This window comes from Salarias fasciatus, chromosome 2 (assembly GCF_902148845.1).
Source record: "Salarias fasciatus chromosome 2, fSalaFa1.1, whole genome shotgun sequence".
NCBI classification, from domain to species: Eukaryota; Metazoa; Chordata; class Actinopteri; order Blenniiformes; family Blenniidae; genus Salarias; species Salarias fasciatus.
Window position 1 is genome coordinate 9,987,818 of NC_043746.1, and position 18,753 is coordinate 10,006,570.

The 18,753-nt window shown below is 44.9% G+C and overlaps 3 protein-coding genes across 3 annotated transcripts; 1 reads left to right on the forward strand and 2 right to left on the reverse strand.

Moving 5' to 3' along the window:
* Window positions 1–3,945: 3,945 nt before the first annotated feature.
* Window positions 3,946–4,656, forward strand: atoh1b (atonal bHLH transcription factor 1b). Its single transcript, XM_030114093.1, has one exon. It carries the CDS (start codon window positions 3,946–3,948, stop codon window positions 4,654–4,656), a length of 711 nt encoding a protein of 236 aa, XP_029969953.1.
* Window positions 4,657–5,109: 453 nt separating this feature from the next.
* Window positions 5,110–10,293, reverse strand: dok3 (docking protein 3). The gene is made up of 5 exons (XM_030109370.1): window positions 10,076–10,293; window positions 8,965–9,261; window positions 8,604–8,694; window positions 7,121–7,308; window positions 5,110–6,764 (listed from the first exon to the last, which is right to left on the reverse strand). Exons 1-5 carry the CDS (start codon window positions 10,130–10,132, stop codon window positions 5,925–5,927), a joined length of 1,473 nt encoding a protein of 490 aa, XP_029965230.1. The 5' UTR covers window positions 10,133–10,293; the 3' UTR covers window positions 5,110–5,924.
* Window positions 10,294–10,403: 110 nt separating this feature from the next.
* Window positions 10,404–17,626, reverse strand: ddx41 (DEAD (Asp-Glu-Ala-Asp) box polypeptide 41). Its single transcript, XM_030106310.1, has 17 exons — window positions 17,464–17,626; window positions 16,451–16,546; window positions 15,723–15,873; window positions 15,567–15,641; window positions 15,375–15,435; window positions 15,154–15,290; window positions 14,998–15,070; window positions 14,772–14,925; window positions 14,314–14,450; window positions 13,925–14,087; window positions 12,722–12,853; window positions 12,533–12,604; window positions 12,354–12,450; window positions 12,024–12,173; window positions 11,831–11,902; window positions 10,924–11,034; window positions 10,404–10,792 (listed from the first exon to the last, which is right to left on the reverse strand). The coding sequence occupies exons 1-17, from the start codon at window positions 17,488–17,490 to the stop codon at window positions 10,656–10,658; spliced, it is 1,845 nt and encodes a 614-aa protein (XP_029962170.1). The 5' UTR covers window positions 17,491–17,626; the 3' UTR covers window positions 10,404–10,655.
* Window positions 17,627–18,753: the final 1,127 nt, after the last annotated feature.

An 18,753-nucleotide genomic window follows, 5' to 3' on the forward strand; every position in this document is an offset into this window, starting at 1 on the left:
ATAAAGCAGTTTTAAAACAGGTATGAGTTTCATAAGGGATGAAGGGTATTCTGCTGTGCATCTGTGGGAGCTTAATGGATGGACATGGAGATCATATTATTGGTTATTAAAACTTTTTTTTTCCATTGCTTGAATGATAACTTCATGTAAAAATACATGCTCTTACCCAGGGTCGGGTCTACGCAGGGGCAAGAGGGGGCCTGGCCCCCTCAAATAAATGTTGTGCCCCCTCAAACTAAATCCCCCAAAATATATTAGCACGAGCACGCACCTCACCATCCTCGCTCCAACACTACATACAGACCCCCCACCCCCCCACCCCCCACCCACTGAACGCACATTTGTGCCCCCATACACTTGATGTGACGAATGTCTGGCGACGGGTCTGCTCTTATCACACTTTGTGAACACCATTAACCATTAACCATTGATAATGTGCCACTGATGGGAAATGATTCATTCACAGAGAAGGATTGGGTTATAGGTTTCAATTCTCTCCCATCCATCCCAGCCTCTTTCTCACTGCTTTATCAGCTCAGAGTCTGTACCTGACTGACCTTGGGACTTAAAAGGTCAGGCACAACCTGAATCTGGGCAGGTTAAGAAAGAGAATCACACACTCACTCATGGTCACATCTTCACAACTGAAAACAGATTGAAAACAGACACCGACCAGACAGTGTGCACAGTGGTGAAAACTCTCGCTCCATGTCTTGGCTTCAGGTCCAGCCTGAGCCGTTCTGTGTGGAGTTCCAGCATAGAGTTGCATGTTCTCCTTAATGATGCTTCTCCAGGTCCTCTGATTTCCTCTGAAACTGTCTGTCTTTTGCTCAGTTTGGCCCTGGGATGGCTCAAGACCTGCAGGGAAACAAATAAGGTTAATTTGACAAAACACCAAAGAAAGAAGTCTGAACTGAGGATTTTACTTGTATAAGGTTGAAGTTGTAACTAACTCACTGTGCTGCCCACAAATATTAGATTTTTTTTTTAAATTTTTTAGCTTAATTTTTGTTTTAGCATTGTTGATTTTATTTAAATAGTGTGCTTGATTCAATGTATATGTTAACAATAGATAATTAAAAACAATCTCTGTTATAATAACTTGAATAAATCTTACTTACCAGAAGAAAGTATTAGTGAAAATCACATTTCTAAAAGTCACAGTATGTAAAGATTTAAAATATTTAAATTTACTTTTTTTTGGCTTGTGGAGCCAACAGTTGTTGATAATATTGTATGATATCCCAATAAAAACTACTGAAGTTAGGAATTCAACCAGATGTTACTTGGCTTGAGGCAAAACTGAATCTGTCAGAATGTTGAGACTTTGGTCGGTGATTCAACACGCTGTGAAGACTCCTGGTCTGTACTGAGAGCCTGCAGGTTTATTTTCAATGATGCACCATCAAGTTTTAATTTGTTTACATTTCGTTTATATGTTTACTGACATTTGTATAAACTTTTTATAGCCCATTATGTTTTCACCTCTGATGAAATTTAATCTTTTTTATTAGATTTACAATCTGAATATTTTTTTGGGGGGGACCATTTTAACTTTTTTTTTGCATTTAAGTGCACTTTCATCGTGTAGTTCTTGTGATGTTGTACTTTTACATAAAAACGGTTATTAAATCCACAATCCAGGGCTCATTTACCTGAGCACTATTTATAAGAAAGCTAAATTTCTACCGCTACATTCCAAATAATGGTAGAAGAAGTTCTGAAAAGTAAAGTACAACTAATACTGCTTGGATTATAATCAAGCAAAGGAGATTAATCTAAGTATATTTTTTTCATGTAGACATTTTTTTGGAAAATAACGTGAAAATACTGCCATTGTGTGGGCTGGTTTTGGAGTTGTGTTGGAGACCCCTGATCAAACTCTTTCAGTGAGGGTCAGGGGATGTTGACCTGAGAGATGTTCCTCACACCTCCTCCTCCTCCTCCTCTTCCTCCTCCTCCTCCTCCTCCTCCTCCTCACTCCGCACCAGATGGGAAGTGTAGCCGCATTTTTTAAAGCCAGCTCTCAGGGTTGCAGGCTGTTGCGCTGGCAGTGAGGCTGAAGGAATGAAATATTCATGTAAACCCCCTCCTTAAAAAAAAATGAATGGACACCCCGGGATACGGAACGTGCCGATTTATTCCGCTAAAACCGGGCCTCCTCATTAGAGGCAGGTCACGGTAACTTTCTTTACCGGTTGCTCGTCACACTCCAGCCGTCCAGGCCCGTATACCGACAGGTCCCGGCGGAGCGGTGCCCGGTCCCTGGTCCCGGTCCCGGTCCTAGGAGCCGCTCCTCTCCGGTAATAGACGCTCTAATGAGTGATTAGCGGGGCGCGCCGCGGTGTGAACGCGCAGTTCGTGGCTGCGCGCGCCATATGGGAGACGTGGGTGACACCGAGGTGCGTAAAGCTCGTGTGAGGTGCCAGGGGACACCAGCTGATAGGCACGAGGACGCAGGCGGCGACAGGCATTTGCAGCCTAATTAATCTCCCTCCACTTGGCTTCACCTAAAACTTAATCTTTCCAGAAACACTTTAAAATTGATGCAGCGAACAGGAAGTTTTTGCAATGGCCCGTGCATGATTTGGTCTTTCTGCGTGACTAAAGGATTCATAAATCGCCACTTATCAGTTCTCATGACTCTGTAATAGACAGGTGTGTCTGCAGGCGTCTCCCACCTGTTCCTTTTATTGTTCTTCTGCAAATAATGCGCAAAAAAAGATCAGCGGCCTTTTATTGTTTGTTTGAGAACAAACTTGTGTGCATTTCGCTGCCAGGTCCAATACCAATTAAGGAGTCGGTTAGTTGCTCATGAGAAAGACATCCCAATTCGTTTTCCATGAGATGAAGAGGAGGATGATGATGAAGACTTAACAGCTTGTCCTTATGCGCAACAAACCATTGCTATTCCTGATTCAGCTGCTTCCACAGCTCAGGATGTCCTGGGTGATGCAGGAAACCAGGTGGTCTGGGGAATGTGATTAAATGTCAAATTTATTTATTTTAATTTTTGGGAAAGAATTGCTTTTGGAACTGATGTCAGTCTTCAGGACAAATAAGTTTTATGAAAAACTTTAAACATTATGAATGAGACAGACTTTGCAGGTGTATAAGAGTTATCAGGAATTAATAACATAAAAAAGTTAGGATTTTCATTGCTAATACATTTCAGCATTATGGAGTTTGTCATTAACCAAAGTTACCATCTGATCTGACCCGATGTGTGGAGTGAGAGTTTTGTGGATGCAGTGTTGTTCATCCCCTACACAATAAAAGCTCCTGGTTTGATTCATTAAAACAGAAAATTCATATTTTCGAATAGATAGATAAGTTATGACACATTTGATGGAAATGCCCACGAGTCCAAATTGGATGAACTGGTACAGAAGATGAGTAAAAAATTAATAAACCTGGGGGGAAATATCAGACACTTGTTTTATATTCAAGGCGCTGTTAAGTTGAAGTTAATGAGCTGCATAGAAATTGGCACTTGTTACTTTACGAGAAATGTGTGAACAATAATGTAGCCCAAACTCCAACAAGGTCATTAGATCATTTACACCTTCTTCTCTGTCAGCCTCTCAAACTTACACCAGTATCCAGCATCACTCTCCTAAATGATTAATGCTCTCGGCTCCCCTCTGTGAGGATGACAACAAGGTCGTGATTGAGTTACAATGCACAATAGAGGGAAAAAAGTCGAGCTTTGTCTAATTGTTCCTTGACAGGGTCAGAGGGGATTGTGCGATTGGCTGCTGCCTCCTGGGGCTGCGGGGCTGTCAGGGCTGTCGGTGGGATGGGAGTGACAACAAGGTGACTTGGCGAAGCTGTATAAATTGTCAGCGCCGTGCAAACATCTCCAGAGGAGCGCGCATCAGCCAAAGTCTTTGGGGCGACCTTTCCCTTTTTACGCGCACCGCCCCGGGCCTCTTACCCACAGCGATGGCCGCGAAAGCAGAGCTCCCGGACTGGCCAGAGTACCCGGAGGATTTCCCCCTGGCGCACATCAACTCCAAATCCTGGATTTCTCCTCACGCCATCCGCGCCCTGGCGCGCAGGGAGGCGCACGGATCCGCAGACGCGGGGATCCCGCTGGACAAACTCGTGCCAATGAGCAGAGTCCCGGAACGCGTGTCCGCGGGGAGCCTGGCGGAGGCAGAGCCCGGGAGGGCGGCGGATGGGGGGAAGGCGGGTCACGTCGGCCCGCAGAGACACCGGCGCGTCGCCGCCAACGCCAGGGAGAGGAGGAGGATGCACGGCCTCAACAAAGCCTTCGACGAGCTGAGGAGCGTCATCCCGTCTCTGGAGAACGAGAAGAAGTTGTCCAAGTACGACACGCTGCAGATGGCGCAGATCTACATCACGGAGCTGTCCGAGCTGCTGGCCGGCGTGGTGCACCCGGAGAGCAGGAGTCCCGCGGCGGACCGGAGCTCCGGCAGGAGGAGCCTGATCCACTCCCTCCTCCCCCCGGCCCCCGGCGCGCAGAACCCGAAGGCGCTGCCCGGGGAGCAGCGGGACCAGCCCGCCTCCTTAGGACGCCTCATTATACTCGGACCAACATCCGACCTGGAGTCAAACCAGTCCTCCAACAGCAGTGATGGAGAGTCCTCTCACCTCAGCGACCTGGAGGAGAGTCAGAGTCTCAGACTGTGATCACCCGTTCCGAGAGGCACCACACTCCTGTTATCAATGATAGATGAGTGGCTGCTCTGTCAGTGTGCAGGTGCATCTTAATACACACTGAGAGCTGAAAGCTGTTTCTTCCTGAGGCCACTGTGATCTTCATCTGGCCGTTTAATGCACTTTATTCATCCACAAAGAGTTCATCTTGCAACTGTGATAAAAATTAGTTCTGCCACTGATAAAATGCATCCTATACAGTAGAAAAACTTTTCATTGTTCCGTTAATATATTTATTTTCTTAATGTTGCTTTGTTGGTTAAAATAATTATTTGTCTTTGGAAAGAGGGTGCAGATTATTTCTTATGATTCATATGAGTTGGGACACATCTTCTTGGTTGATCTCTTCAGCAGGTCAGTGGAGTTGGAGCAAAGCAATAACGCCATCGATTTAGCATTTATCAGTTTTATTTGGCAGCTCTCTTTCAGAAAGTCTTTGGGATTTGCAGAGTTTTTTACATGCCAGAGCGAAACGTGTCTGAAAAACAGAAATACGATCAAAGTGAAATCAGTGACACAATAAGCACAGTCCTATGCTTCAAATGATTTCCAGTTTTAACTTCTCTTTTTTAATTACAATGAAATGTGGTGACTTTACACAATAACTGACATCACCTGAAGGGGTCAGGGGTCATCCCCCCCCCCCCCCCCCCCCCCCCCCCCCCCCCATGGAAGCTCCGCCCCTGTGTACATCCTGAACCATTCCTCCTGGTGTTTTCAGTGTGATTAGAACTGATATGTGATTGAACAATTATTTTTCTATTTATGTATAGCTCAGGGGTATTTTATTTGGATTGCTTTCCTACAATAAAGATATACTTTAAATTCCAGTGTGCATTTTAACTTGATTTTATACAGGCTCCACCATGCAGTCCTCACACCAGAGCACAGTGCAGCTTCTGGGTCTTTACAGCTGTTAATTCATAAAAGACAAAGAAGAAAAAAATCCCCAACATGCTGTTTAAATTTTTGAATCAACAGATGAATCAAACATAATTTCGGCATGTGCCTCATCTAACAATGAAAACACTGTTTGTCACAGAAGAGTCCACAAAAAAATGAAAAAAAAAAAGTAACCAGATGCACTTTTCATACAACAAGCTACAGAATAACATACAAACATCTGCATGCCAAAAAGTGGAACCACAAGTTCCCAGTGGGGGGATTTCATCCAAGCAAAGAGACTAATTACACTTTATGACATTTCATCGCTCCTTCTATTCCGTCTGTTAACTGGCAGCCTACGGGAAGAACGTGGAGCTGCCCGCTCTGTTGGGGAGAGGTGGCTGGAACTTCGCCAGGTCCTTGGAGATGATTTCTGCCAGCCTGTGTTTGAAACTGCCGGGGGCCTCGGTGGGGGCGACGCCGGCAGCCGAGCCGGTGGCCTCCTCCGTGTCATCCTCTGCCAGGGCCGGGGCGCTGCCGACTGTCTGGACGCTGTCGTCCACGGGAGGCGGCTGCGGGGTCTGGGGTTTGGACAGGAGGTGGGGGGCAGATCTGTGCATGGGCGGAGTCAGGGGAGAGGGGGAAGGCTGGCGCTGGGGAATGGAGGGGGAGTCGCCTCGTCTGACGTCTGAATAGATGCACTCTGGGGCGTCTGTCTCGGCTCTGAGCGACTCTCTCCTCATCGTGGGAGGCGTGGCTCTCCTCAAGTTATAATAAATGCTGTCCTCCATGTCGTCCTGGTCTAGAGACTCCAGGGAGTAGCACAGTTCTTCCTCATCCTCATCCTCATCCTCAGTCGCCTCGCTGCTGCAGGGGAGATGCAGATTGACAAGCGACAGCGGCTTCGCGCTTTTAGCTGAGGCGTCATCGATAGTGGAGTAGTGACAGGCGGGGTCGTCTCCTGCCTCGGCCGAAGCGTCTGCAGGATCGTAGCTGGGAGGCCCTGCAGGGCGGTGGGCCGGGAAGTCCAGAGGAGACGAGGCGGACGACGATCCTCTGTGGACGCTCGCAGGCCTCCCGTCCACTGAGCAGTGCTTGGATATGGCCTGGAAGATCTCTGGGCCGTGCCGGGTCTGGAAGGTGAACACTCCCTCTCCGGATTCACACCGGCGGCCTGCTTCGATGCAGAAACCCTCCTGGAACAACACACAGTGACACACAGTCATCTGTGCTGCAAGAAATGAGACATGTATGTGCTCTAATGTCCCTGATTCGTGGAGTTTGCATGTTCTCCCTGAGTGCAGGGCTTTTCCTCCTTCCTGCCCGGCTCCAGCCACACTCACTGCTGAGCGTATTGATTTGCTCTCCAGGCTAGCCAGCCGCTCACATCCAGCAGCCAAACACAGCGGTGTAATCCCTCTCTTTTATTTTTGCAGCTTGAACGACTATTTTCCGACCTGTCAAACCATTTCCGCTGAGCATTTGTGAATAATGTGACCTCTGTGTGCGCTTTATCAAGACTGCGGCGGCGAAGTTTACTCAGTAATTTTACCTCAACCTGTCCGAATTTGCGCAGGAGCCTGTAGGGCCAGCGGTAGACGACGCGGCTGGCGTCGGCGGCGAGCAGCATCATCCCCTCCCTGTGCGGCGAGACCAGATAATCCCCGGACAACTTGCACCTCTTGGACGCCTCCGTGCTCAGAACGGTGACGTGGTAGTGGTTCGGAGGAAGAGTCGAATCTGAACATGAAATAAACATCACGGCGCTCTGAGGTCAGCGCGGCATTAAAGGAAGAGATTTTCCACGAGAGGCCTGAGGAGTAATGTGTTCGGAGAGGACATAAATATACACAAATACATTTTCAGGCTGAGGAGAAAAAAAAAAAAAGGAAAAGAGGCTGATTTAAGGCCCGCATTCGCCTAATCTCTCCGTGTGACTGGGCTGCCCGAATTGTTCAGAAGTGTAATCCATTAGGAAATAGAAAGAAATGCATTTGTATAAGCTGCTGCTTGCTGACGCTAATACATTCTGGCTTTCATGTGAGAATAAATTAGTGGCTGTAGCTTCCGCTCACATTTAGCGAAAGTTTCTGCAGGAGTCCTGAATTTATGACTCCATAACATCTTTCAACTTTGACATAATCCGCTCGCCCTCCGGAGTCGTTCAGAAGCAGCACTGACTCTAATTAATGGCTATTATTTCCTTGTATATACATTTCGCCCTGGAAGTTTACTGCTGATATCTGTGAGCTCAGGGACTTTGACAGAGCGTGTAAAGTTATTGATCAGTGCCACAAATTGTGAGGAAGCTATCTGAACTGTTTATGCCTATTTAAACCCTATTATCTTGTCTAAAACCCTGATATTGACTTTAAAAGCTTGAACCTAACAGTCAAAAGGAGCACTTTATGGACACAGACATGCTTTTTACTCACAAATACAAAGAACATTTTAAGACACAACAGACTATTTCGAGCCCTTCACCACCTCTGTGCTAACAGAACTATATTTATAATTTTACTCTACAGTTTTTATCTTCTACTTCAAGGTGACTAATGTGACACTTGAATATGAGATTATCTCAGTGACTGAAACATGCGCCACATCCTGCCGTGCTGGCTGCCCGCCGTCTTCCACATGAGATGATTAAAGTTGATTTGCTCTCATCGCCCGTGGTGTCGGGTCATTCGTCTCTTTAATATGAGAGAAATCTGCAAAAACAAAGCCATTATCAAAATGCCATGGCTTCCTAATTGCAGCCGTTTCATTTCATGAATGCAACTTCCACCCTAAACTCGGAGTTATAGTTGTATGCAACTTTATAATATTTCATCCTTTTTTTGTTTGATTTTGAAGGTCACAAATGTGTTCAAGTTCTACACAAATTCTATTTGATGTTTGGAACAAAAAAAAAGAGGCCATGAGCCATGGCTTCATGCACTCCTAATTCTATCTTTACATGGTGATATTAGCTGTATGCACAAGGCCATCAACCAAATTCTAAATCTGTCGTCTTTTTATTTTTTCTGCATTACCACTTCTCCATGATGAGTAAATGTCATTGTCCTCCATGATGAAGCTGGTTCCTTCCTCAAAACTCCCTTTGTCTGATTCTCCAGGATCCTTCTGTAAACACAGTGGCAGGGTAAACATGACATGGAGTCTACACCTCGCCCTTATCGCCGCTTTATGGCTTCAAAGTGCCAAGACACAAGAAAGAGCGTATCTTGTGCAAGCAGCAGGTTTGGAGAAGTTAAGTTAGAGAGGTTACAGATACCGCGTTAACTTCCTCATTATGCCGTCGGCTGCAGACGACGTTTATTCTCACCTTTTTCACAGATTGAAAAGATCACTGCTGGTAGGGAAAAAAAGTTTCAAGAGAAGGAAAGCGGATACCTGGAAGGCCAGAATACAGAGGGCGTTCAGCCAGTCCTGGCTGCTGGAGGAGGCTAAGGTGTAGGTGCACTGCGTGGTGATCAGGTGGAAGGCCGTGCAGCCGGCAGGGCAGGACGCTTTGGGGGCAAAGGTGACGCTCAGGCAGTCGCTGAGACGCACCACTTTCCTCTCGGACGACTTCTGCCGGCCGACTCTCTTGGACTCGGGGTTGCTGTCGGCGGCGGAGCAGAACTCCAGCCGGCCCACCCCGGTGGAGCTGGCTTTAAAGAGCGCCATCCAGATTTTCCTCCATGTTCTCTGCCAGAGGAGGACAGAGCGGCTGTTAGAGGACCTGCTGTATTTGGGAATAATTAAAAGCGCCCATTTCTGGAGTCACACGCCATTCTGTCCTCCTGAGGTTTCAACAGCAGGAATGATCTAAATGTTTGCTAATCATCACAAGCATTAACTATTCAAACTTTACATCTACACAAGTTCCACATTGTTTTTCAAGTAACTTATTTCGATCTACGTTCTTGTACTTGAACGTTTTTTGATGTAGGACAATCTTGTTCACGTAATTCCTACATTTTTTGTTTAACACAGTGGCTTAACAACAAATATTACACAAACTCATGTTCAGTTTAGAGCTGGTGCTCCAATAAATCTTCCTTTGAAGAACCAGATGCTGCATGAAAGAAATACTAATCAAACTTACTTAAATAAGAGGAATTTCCATATCTAAAAAAAAACTAGCAAGCCAACAAATATATATTCTGATTCTATTTTTTTATACTCAGCCTTCACTATTGTGGAAAGATTTTTATATCAAACCATGTTACACACCCCATTAATCATATTCATAGTCACATTTACCTGCTTGTGGCTTAAACTGTTTGAAATTCCATTTATTCTGACTTTCCAGTTCAAATGAGTAATCGAACCTGTCGTCTAATAAAGTACAAAAGGAGAATCTGAAAGCAGGTCCGAGTCTCTAAAACACCATAAACAACCTGCCATAAAGCAGCAGCACGAGCTAATCGTGTTTGTTTTTAATGTAACAGCAGCAGCCGCAACTAAAATCAGAGAAAGACAAAGACATAAGCTCTTAACGACCACAGCAAAGGCTTACTTTTCCAAACTTGGCCCCTTGAAGGTACAGCATCCCCTCCTTGAAGACGACGTCCATAGTTAAACGCTTGGTGTGTAAAAACGCTTTGACTGCTTCAGTACCTGCCGTGTGGTTTACCTCTGAGCGCTACCGGCATTAAAATTAGATTTCCTATGACGCGAGAGCAATGGTTTCCTTCACACCGCCAGCAGCTTTCATTTTGAACATCTAACTCTTAAATCTGAAACCCAGGAGTTGCAGAAATGAGAGCATGCACAAGTTCCCTTTGCATTATTGTGCTCGGTTGAGCAACTTCCTCACAAAATTGACGACACACCTTTTTTTTTGTCCAGAGAACGACACGAGAGCTAGGTAACAAATATAATGGTTTTATTTACAATTACAGCTTCGGAAACACCCTGTACAAAAACATCATCCTTTACGAGAGTGAGAAAACTGGTTGAGGTGACGACAAATTTCACCTGCCAACGCGTTCAGGTGGTTAAATAAAGGAAACAAGACTTCCTCAGTTCAGTGACTCGACAACCAGGTTTCATCATAACTGCTTCCCTATTCCTCCGAGCGCCGGGCAGCCTCCTCTCTAAAAGTCCATCGAGCTGTGGGCCAGGTAGTCTTTCCGGCCGATGTTGGTGACCTGCTTGGTCTGCATGGCCTCCAGCTTGGGACAGTCGGTGATGCGATGTCCGAGGCCGCCGCAGAACGTGCAGCCCCGCTCTCCTGTGAACAGACGGGAAGCAGATAGGTCAGGGAGGGTCTGCTCCGCGAGGGAGATGATCTGATCAGATCAGCCCGGGCGGAGAGGAATCGATGGGAGGCGAGCTGGAAGGTCGCGTTTTTGAGCGACTCACCTCCGATGTCCAGCATGGTCTCGTCTCCGGTCTGGAGCACCTGGAGGACCGGGGGAACCTTCTGCTTGGCTTCAACCAGCAGAGCCTTCAGATCCATCAATACGGACTCGTCTATCAGAGCAGAGGAGGGGTGGGGGGAGCATACATGGAATCATTAACCTGATCTCATTCAACACAGAAGGAGTTCAGTAAATCTACATGGAGTGTGTTAAAAAAAGAAACTCTGAAAGTTATTCAAAATGTTTGGGTTTGAAAAAAAGAAAAGGAAAACTAATATTTAAAAAACACATTTTTGTCTCTTATGCCATTGGAACATCTGATTTATCCACAAATTGGCCAAATCTTCTCTTCCAAATCCAGCAGCTCTCATTGCTGGGGTTTTTTTTTGCCTCCGGTGCAGAGAGGTGCCGACAATCAGGCCCCAATCAGACACGCTGAGCTGCTCGCGTCTCACTGGATTTCCCCGTCTGATATGGCAACTTTGAGCCGGCGTTCCACTAAACCAAGGAGCAGCTGGAGTGAGCCTGATCGCTGCGATGTGACGGCCAGGTTACATGACTGGAATGTCAGGAGTGGCTGAATGAGAGGACCGTGGCTGATCCTCCGTGACTGTGGCAGCAGTGAGAATGACTCAATAGCGACCATCTCCGGGTTTTGGGGCGTAAGGTATTGATCAGGATTGTGTTGTTCCTTGTTCCGGACCAAAGTAACATCAGAACGTCAGACATAGCTGAACAGGGAAACTGAGACCCCCATGTATTTCATTCTCTCATTACAATAAAACATCTGTTTACTTCTGTCACATCTCTTATAATCTGCACTGCTTTCGTACACAGCGACACACCGACAGTATTCCAACTCCTACACATCATTCAGTCATTTTCAGTATGGATCGTGTTTTCCTTACCACAGCCTTTGTTGATGAACGTCGTGGCGATACCGGTTTTCCCCGATCTTCCAGTTCTTCCAATTCTATGGACTGAAACACACACGAGGAACATCAGAACAACTGCTGAGTGTAACAGTCTCAACAGGTTGAGACTATAGCTACACACACAGGTAGCGTAGGTACATGCAGTCATTGTGACCGAGCCTCTTACCATAGTTTTCGATCTCTTCGGGCATGTCGTAGTTCACAACATGCTGAATAGCCGGGAAATCCAAACCCTTGGAGGCGACATCTGTGGCCACTAACACGTCTTTCTTGCCTTCTTTAAACGCTTCGATGGCTTTAGTTCTCTCCTCCTGATCTGAAAACAAATCGGCAAACCTCAGTCCAACAGAAGTGGACCCTTCAGAAACTGCCAAGTTTGAATGCAGGGTGACATCTGGTGGTGATAACGAGGAACTACAAGACCAATGAAGAATAATGGATCCGAGGATGAGCATTTGTTCAAATTCATCCATCCTCTGCTTGTAGCTGTGCACACCTTTCCCTCCATGGATGGCCACGGCCTCCACGCCTTTGAGCAGGAGATACTCATGGATGGCATCGACGTCGGCCTTTTTCTCAGCAAATATCAGCACCTGTCAGAGTGAGGAGGGACTTGAGATGAGTTTGGCAACAAGCATCTTCAATATTTCAGAGGCAAAGCGTGGAGATACTGACCGGAGGGGGCGTTTTCTGAAGACACTCTAGCAGGTACACCATCTTTGCCTCCTCTTTGACGTATTCCACTTCCTGCAAGCAAAAAAAAAAAAAAAAAAAAAAAAGGATTTAAGACACACGCTTGCCTGAAAATGTATCAAAATCCGTAATCCTGAAGACACAGTTCGACTCTGGGAACGGTAAACACACCTGGATGACGTCCAGGCTGGCAGCTCCGGCCCTGCCCACGTTAATAGTGATGGGCTTGACCAGGGCACTCTTGGCAAAGTTTTGAATCTTCTTGGGCATAGTGGCACTGAAAAGCAGCGTCTGTCTTTGACCCTGAAGTGGAAAAATGAGCACGTATGAATTCCCGTTATTTTGAAGCAACATGTAGATCAGACAACCAAATCCAGTGTTTTCTGACTGCATGTAGCGAAGCTGCTGCTGAAAAGCAGACTCTCTTTTCAACTTTCAGCAGGGATTAAAAATCAAAAAAACTGAACCATCTCTGAAAGTAAAAAAGTATAAAGCTGCTTATTTTACATCCTCGAGCATATTTCAAGGATGCATTCGGGGGAAAGTCTCCAGAAATACTAATGAGTGCCTGACGAGGTGAGAATTTGTTCAACTTGATGCATGCAGGAGGCTGAGTGAGCAGGATGCACAGAACTGAAAATGAAGTGAGAGACAGCTAAGATGGATGTGTTGGAAGATTGAGACGGTTTGGACGGCTGCTGATGAGATATGGTGGATATATTGGACAGAGGGGAGTGGAGATAGAGCAGCAAAGCAGAAAAAAAAAAGGCTTTGGAGAAGAATTGTGGCCGTAGTGAAAGAGGAGAATTGATGACCGGAGCAGCCAAAGACAAAGGAGGGCAGGAGTCAGGTGCAGACTGAACGAATCGACTCCTGAATAGACGGCCAAGGCTATCTGATTTGGCCTTGATGGAGTCGCTGTGTGAAAGTAAACCAATACACGGAGACTAATAATCGCAATGATGTAAGGTGCAGAAGAGAAGCATGTTGCTTTTCTACAACAAAAAGTTCATTTTCTTCTCTGAACTCACAAGTTTGAAAAAGTATTTCCTGAATTAAACCAGGATTTGAAAAAATTTCAGCTGCATCATCTTCTATCCAAACGGAACATCGCACGATTTCATCTGTTCGCGGGGAAATACTGCGAATTGGAGTGCATCTGAGTAGGATTTCTGTCTAGACAATCGATATTTCCTGCTGTGTAAACAGGCCTAAACCATTTCCCAGTTAACTAAAGAAACACAAGCGTAACAAACTAAGCAGATGGAAAATATCAGGCAAGAATGTGGGCGTCTTCTGGCACTCTAGATTCTCATTGAATAAAAAAAGAGAACAATTTCTTGTATGAATGCAGATTTCTCTCCTATAACTAACCTTAAAATAAGAAAATATGGTCCTGATGTCTTCTTCGAAGCCCATGTCAATCATCCTGTCGGCCTCGTCCAGAGTCAGGTAGCGGCAAATGTCCAGACTGACCATCTTCTTCTGCAGCAGGTCCATCAGTCGTCCCGGCGTTGCCACCATCATGTGAACGCCACTGCGGCGGCGAGCAGTCAGAGGGAAGACCAAAAACAGGAAATTACGGTCACCTTAACTGGAAAGATTAAGAAAAATATCTTTCCCATGCTGCTCAAACAGAAACACTTCACTCCTTCTTTCCACTTTAAATGATTTGAAGTAGCTGTCGAAACTCAAGTTCTGGATGAGAGCCACTTCTTTTTTTCCCCCCTCCTCTCTCCACACTAAGCGTTAATCTTACTTACTGTTTTACTGCCTCCATCTGCTCCTTGACAGACATCCCTCCGATGCAGAGAGCGGAGCGCAGCTGAGGAGCTCCTTCCTCCTCCAGCAGCTTGCAGTAATACTCTATGATGCCGTGCGTCTGCCTCGCCAACTCTCGCTGGAATAAAGAAAAAGACGAGGTAATAAAATCACGCCGGCTTAGAAGAGGCAAGGGCATTCGGCAGAAAGTTTCTCACAGCTAATGTCATCATAACTAAAGGCCAAAATACAAGACAGTGAGCTTCACGTGTGTAATGATCCTCTCTCAGCTTTAGAACCCAACGGCAAAAATTCAACGTCAAACCAAACCCTGGAAGGTAATCTCTTCTATCTTTTCAGAAGGGCCCAGATTTAGTTAGAATCAAATACTTGCAAAAATAAATTGGATTGTGTGATGAATTCCAGCCTGTAATTGTGTTTTCTGTCTTGTGCGACGTACTGAAGGACAGATGATGAGTCCATATGGTCCCTCTCTCTTGAAGAAAGGCAGCCTTTTCTCCTGCTCCAGGGAGAACATGATGATGGGCAGAGTGAAGACCAAAGTCTTTCCTGATCCAGTGAAGGCGATGCCGATCATGTCTCGACCTGACAGACTACAGGAAAACAGACTCAGCACATGAACTGTCTGTGGTTCGCAGTATTTCGCAGTGTCTGGATTTACTTACACTGTAGGGATTCCTTGAATTTGAATCGGCGTTGGGTGAACAATGCCTTTCCTCTTCAAACCTTTCAGAATCGCTGCAAACAACAGGAAGATTTATTGCTGATTGACACTCATGTGGGAAGATAAAGTGCGTTTATCATTAAGACACCAGCGCTACCTGGAGGAAACTTCATCTCTCTGAAGCTTTTGATTGGAGGAGGCGTGCCGTCTCCATCAACCAGGATGTGAAACTTCTTCCTGACGCGCTCGTTCCTGGTGTCCGGCATGTTCAGGATGTAACGCGGTGCCTTCCAGCTGAGAGGAAATCAATAGATAAAAATCACAAAAATCTACACAAAAAATGGCATTTTACCTCAGCGGTTGGGGGGGGGGGCTCACCTTGTTTTGATGGGATCATCGTATATGATACCTTTGGCCATTTCCTTCACAGACATTAAAGCTAAGAGAGCAGAGTTAAAACAATTGTTTAGTTGTTTCGCTTTCTTTTCCCCAACAGTGAAATTTGATTTTCTCTAAATCTTAAATATCCAATTGTCTGAATAAAAAAAAGTGACGGTGTTTTAAGTTTACCTCTGCCCTCAGCCACGCTCTCTAGAATCTTCTCTTCCTCTTTCAGCTGCTTCTCCTTGGCTGACTCCTTACGGGCTGCACACAAAGCATTGGATGGAACAGAGTGAAACACGGAGGAGAAACGGGTAACTTGTCAAGGAGAGCAGCCCCGGATACCTTCTGCTTTCTCCTTGAGGTGCTGATGCTGATCCAGGAGACTGACATTGGAACGTGGACCCAGACCCTCGTCCTCCTCTCTCTGCTCCTCCCCGCTGTCTTTCTGCTCCTCGTCCACCGCCTTCCCTCGTGCACGTAGCATCTTCTGCAGCTGTGAGATACATTTGTTACAGAGTAATGAAAAGTTTCACATCCGGAGCTGTACGGTGGTGTAGTGGTTAGTGCTCCAGCAGGAAGATAGAAAGTCCTTGGATTGAGGGGGTGCCTATGAGACTGAACATTCTCCCTGTGTGTGTGTTGGAATCCCACTGACAGTTTACCACTCTGCGACTAAAGGAGAAAGCTTTAAAACAAAATACATGTAATGTGGAATGGTTCATACATTGAGCTGATTCAGCAAACAGCCACAACATGACCACTAATTGTCCATGTAACACCGATTGTCTTTTCAACATAGCGTCTTTTAGTGGGTGATATGCATTATTTCCTCAAAGGTTTAAGGCAAAGTTTAAGGCTCAAAGGCTATCACAGTGAGTTCTTTAAAACATTTTGAACAATGCATTTTAAGCTTTGAAATAATAAATCCTGATATAGTACTCTGGTCTATATTTGGTCATACACAGCATTAAACTATATTGGTTATCAATGATATCCTGCCTAACAATTTTGGGATTTATCGAAATACTGAAACAATAAAGACAGGAGTCAATCCAGATAAGTTCACTTACCATTTGCTGCTTTCTGATTTTGACTGGAACGTATGGGACATAGTCATCATCCTCCGAACCTTCTGAGCCAGACCTCTCATCCTCCCCGAGGGATCTCTGCATAAACATATTACCAGCAGTCTTACTGTCTCTAACCCTCCATAGAAAAGTCCACTTGAAGCCAGAATGAGCTGCAGGCATCAACAAGTCTTTCAAGGACTCAGATCTTACAGTTACGCAAAAGAATTAAGAATTCAAAGGCACTAAATATTCGCAACGAAAGTGTGAAACTGTACAGCCAAACATTTGTGAACATACATCATACACGGAATGCATGGGAGAAGAGTCTCCACCCCATGTGATACATTAGTACTGTATATGCACACAGAGGTTATTGGAAACTTTAGAAGAAGTTCATGAATTACTTCATGCTTGACTTCTTTAAATAATAATAATAAAAAAACAAAGGACGTATTATATTTCTTTACTTCTACATTGATCAGCTTTGGAGCAGCATCGAAAGGATGAAAAGAACTGGGTTGGAAGTTACCAAAGATCTCAAACAGATCCATCACTGTGCTTTTTAATATCCAGTAGTACAGTAAAGCGCAATCTATCGACTGTGCTGCACTGGTGTCAACTATGGATCAAGCGAATTTTAATTTTATTTCGACGGAAGGACGATAGATGAAACAAAACAAAACGAAAAAAAACAAAACAAAACAAAGCAAGCTCATCTTTGTTTGTCTGAGATGACCGTGTTCACTTTTACAAACGTCACTGTTGCGTATTGGCTCTGGATGCGGTTGATAGTTTATGCAGCTTTACTGAAAACGAACCTTTGTTATGGATACAGCACACTCATACTTTCAATATTTCTTACAGATATCTCGCGTGGAGTTTTGTAATTCGGGATTTTCATTGAAAAAACGGCATATTTAAAGTTTGAAAGACGTGCTAGCTTGCTAAGCCCAACTAGCCGGTGCTAGCTTAGCACTGCGAGACATAGCATTGATAATAAGCTGTAAACTTACCTTCTTGGGACGATTTTCGGTCTCCATGTTAATTCGAGAGGCTGTCTTGTCAAACTGTTAGTTACCAGTGAAGCTAACGTCAGCTAATAGTAACACAATTCATAGAGAGACTTTAATACACATGTTTACAGCGCAGATAAAAACCCTACTGAGGAACGGGAAGCTGGAAGGGACAAACCTCATCTTCCGGGAGTACGTCCTGCAGGATGCCGGACCAAAAAATAAACACCACACTTCAATTTTGTCCAAACTGTATTGTTTTTAATCTTTCTGAGCGAAAGATTTTTCACAGTATCAAAAGTGAATTAAAAAAAAGAAACAAGCCAAACATACACTTGGCCAATATTGGTATAGTATAAATCTACATTCGAAACATTAAGATAATCTTCTCTAACTGAAAATAACTTGGAAAGCATCAGAGATGTTATATTAAAACAAAACCTCAGCACAATTCAGAAAAAAAACAAAAAACAAAAAACAAAATCCATGTCATTGAAAGCCAGCTAAAACATTTAAACTGGTGTAAAAACCCCACGGCCTGTGTTTGTGTTATCAAAAGATATGCAGGAGTCAGGAGTCAGGCAGGTTTCAAGGTGGAGCAGCCACCTGGTCACAGTACAGGGGGGGAAAAAAGAGCAGTATGGTTGGAGTAAGCGTCTCTCTCGCTCTCTCAGACACGCACGCACACACACTTCAAAAAAGCATGAGAACACACTCGAAGGGGTATTCACTCGATATATACAAGCATTGAAATTAACTGTCTCACAGGGCGTCTGGGTTAAAAACCTAAAAGTGAACATTGCACACTGGTGAAGCTGTCACTGCAGGGATGGAGGCCTTGAAAAGGTGAGAACATTGGACATTCATCGGAGTGTATACTGGGTACTTCTAGAAGACATAATAGTCCAAGACTAACACCACAGGACGACTGACACAGGAACAACAGACACGTCTGTTTTTCCACTACAGGACTCGCAGAGAGTGAGTTTTCTGTTCTACGTCATGCACGAGGGCATATTTGAATGATTTCAGTGCATTTGTATATAAATATATCAAGATACATCCCATGGGCCAAATCAACAATAGGTTGATTGAATAGCTATTAATGATCACCCTGCAGCTTCACAAACGGTCAAATGTCTGTTTTTGTCAATAGAGGACAAAACAATTCATTTCACTTTATTAAATTTGCATGTATTCACTAAAATGACACCCTAATTGCAATTAAATGAATGGAACTTTTGTCAGCATTGCTCCCTGCATTAGGCAAATACATTTCTCCTTCAAGAT

Excerpts from the sequence above, each read along its gene's own strand:
- atoh1b (XM_030114093.1), top strand. The coding sequence starts at position 3,946 with ATGGCCGCGAAAGCAGAGCTCCCGGACTGGCCAGAGTACCCGGAGGAT.
- dok3 (XM_030109370.1), bottom strand. The coding sequence starts at position 10,132 with ATGGACGTCGTCTTCAAGGAGGGGATGCTGTACCTTCAAGGGGCCAAG. Across the intron at positions 9,262-10,075 it reads AAGGGGCCAAGTTTGGAAAA|AGAACATGGAGGAAAATCTG; the intron begins GTAAGCCTTTGC and ends CTCCTCTGGCAG. Across the intron at positions 6,765-7,120 it reads GCAAATTCGGACAGGTTGAG|GAGGGTTTCTGCATCGAAGC; the intron begins GTAAAATTACTG and ends GTGTTGTTCCAG.
- ddx41 (XM_030106310.1), bottom strand. The coding sequence starts at position 17,490 with ATGGAGACCGAAAATCGTCCCAAGAAG. Across the intron at positions 16,547-17,463 it reads CCGAAAATCGTCCCAAGAAG|AGATCCCTCGGGGAGGATGA; the intron begins GTAAGTTTACAG and ends ATGTTTATGCAG. Across the intron at positions 14,088-14,313 it reads CAGATGGAGGCAGTAAAACA|TGGCGTTCACATGATGGTGG; the intron begins GTAAGTAAGATT and ends TCGCCGCCGCAG.